This window comes from Protobothrops mucrosquamatus, unplaced genomic scaffold (genome assembly GCF_001527695.2).
Source record: "Protobothrops mucrosquamatus isolate PMUCROS unplaced genomic scaffold, P.Mucros_1.0 scaffold3284, whole genome shotgun sequence".
Lineage (NCBI taxonomy): Eukaryota > Metazoa > Chordata > Lepidosauria > Squamata > Viperidae > Protobothrops > Protobothrops mucrosquamatus.
Window position 1 is genome coordinate 58,784 of NW_015389275.1, and position 1,187 is coordinate 59,970.

The following is a 1,187-nucleotide window of genomic DNA, read 5'->3' on the forward strand; positions in this document are numbered from 1 at the left end:
CCCCCCCCCTGCAACCTTTCCATTAAACTAGACATCCCCAATTCCTGCAACCGTTCTTCGTACGTTTTAGCCTCCAGTCCCCTGATCATCTTTGTTGCTCTTCTCTGCACTCTTTCCAGAGTCTCAACATCTTTTTTACATTGTGGCGACCAAAACTGGATGCAGCATTCCAGGTGTGGCCTTACACTTGTAGCGTAGAGAGAGGTTTTCCAGACAGATAGTGAAAATAAAGCCCTGGGAGGCAAATTGTCCACCTGGGGGCTTCTCTTGGGATTAACGGCCTCCGCAGAGGTGGGTCTGTCCAAATGGGCAAGATGGCGGATGCATCGTGATCTGCATCCGCCATTTTGCCCACTTCACCCACATTCCTGCTGGAGGCTTTTGCTGGGCATCGGAGGAGCGGCCTGCCAAGAGACCGGTGACTTCCAGAACAGATGTTTGTGCCATGAGCAATTAAACCGACGCATTAAATAACTAAATAAATGCAAAATCTCCCCGCCGTTCTCGATAGCGTTAAAATAAAGACAGCCCCCCCCTACCTATGATGCCAGTGTAGGCCAATAAACAGGCGGCGTAGTTTTCCTTCTGGCATCCGGTTCCTGAGAGGAGTCCAGAGGGCTGGCAGTTGACCTGGAACTCAGCATAGCGAGATCTAGGAGAGAGGAAGGGAGGCAAATGGGATGCCGTTAAGGGCCGGGTGGAGTCGCTGGTCCTGGCTGGCAGGGCACAAAAGGGAGGGAGGGAAAAACGTGAGAATGGGGCATGATGGATGGATGGATGGAGGAATGGGTAAAGGAATGAATGGAGGAATGGAGGAATGGATGGAAGAAAGATGGTAGATAGATAGATAGTGTTGTGTCCTGAGCCTGCAAGATGCAGGCTCGGGACGTTGCAAGAGTCCCGGGCATTTGCAGAAGCTGCCCGGGACCAGACTGAGCGGCGCCGGCCTTGCGCGCATGCGCAAGGCGGGAAAAGCCCGCCTCATGATTGGTTGAATTTGCCCGGGGATCAGAGGGTATAAATAGAGGCCTGCGTGCCTCTGCTCTGGTTGTTCGAGAGTGGAGCAAACAATAAAGACTTGTTGGAGATGAATCGTCTCAAGCGCCATTATTCCCAGGACTTAACAGATAGATAGATAGATAGATAGATAGATAGATAGATAGATAGATAGATAGATAGATAGATAG

At 51.1% G+C, this 1,187-nt stretch overlaps 1 protein-coding gene across 1 annotated transcript in view; it reads right to left on the reverse strand.

Annotated features, from left to right (window-relative positions):
• The window catches only part of LOC107297394 (GDNF family receptor alpha-4-like), a 23,478-nt gene that overhangs the window by 12,887 nt on the left and 9,404 nt on the right, over positions 1-1,187 (reverse strand). The window contains exon 2 of the mRNA XM_015826759.1: positions 540-716. Coding sequence (XP_015682245.1) covers positions 540-716 — 177 coding nt within the window. The remainder of the gene's footprint in view (positions 1-539; positions 717-1,187) is intronic.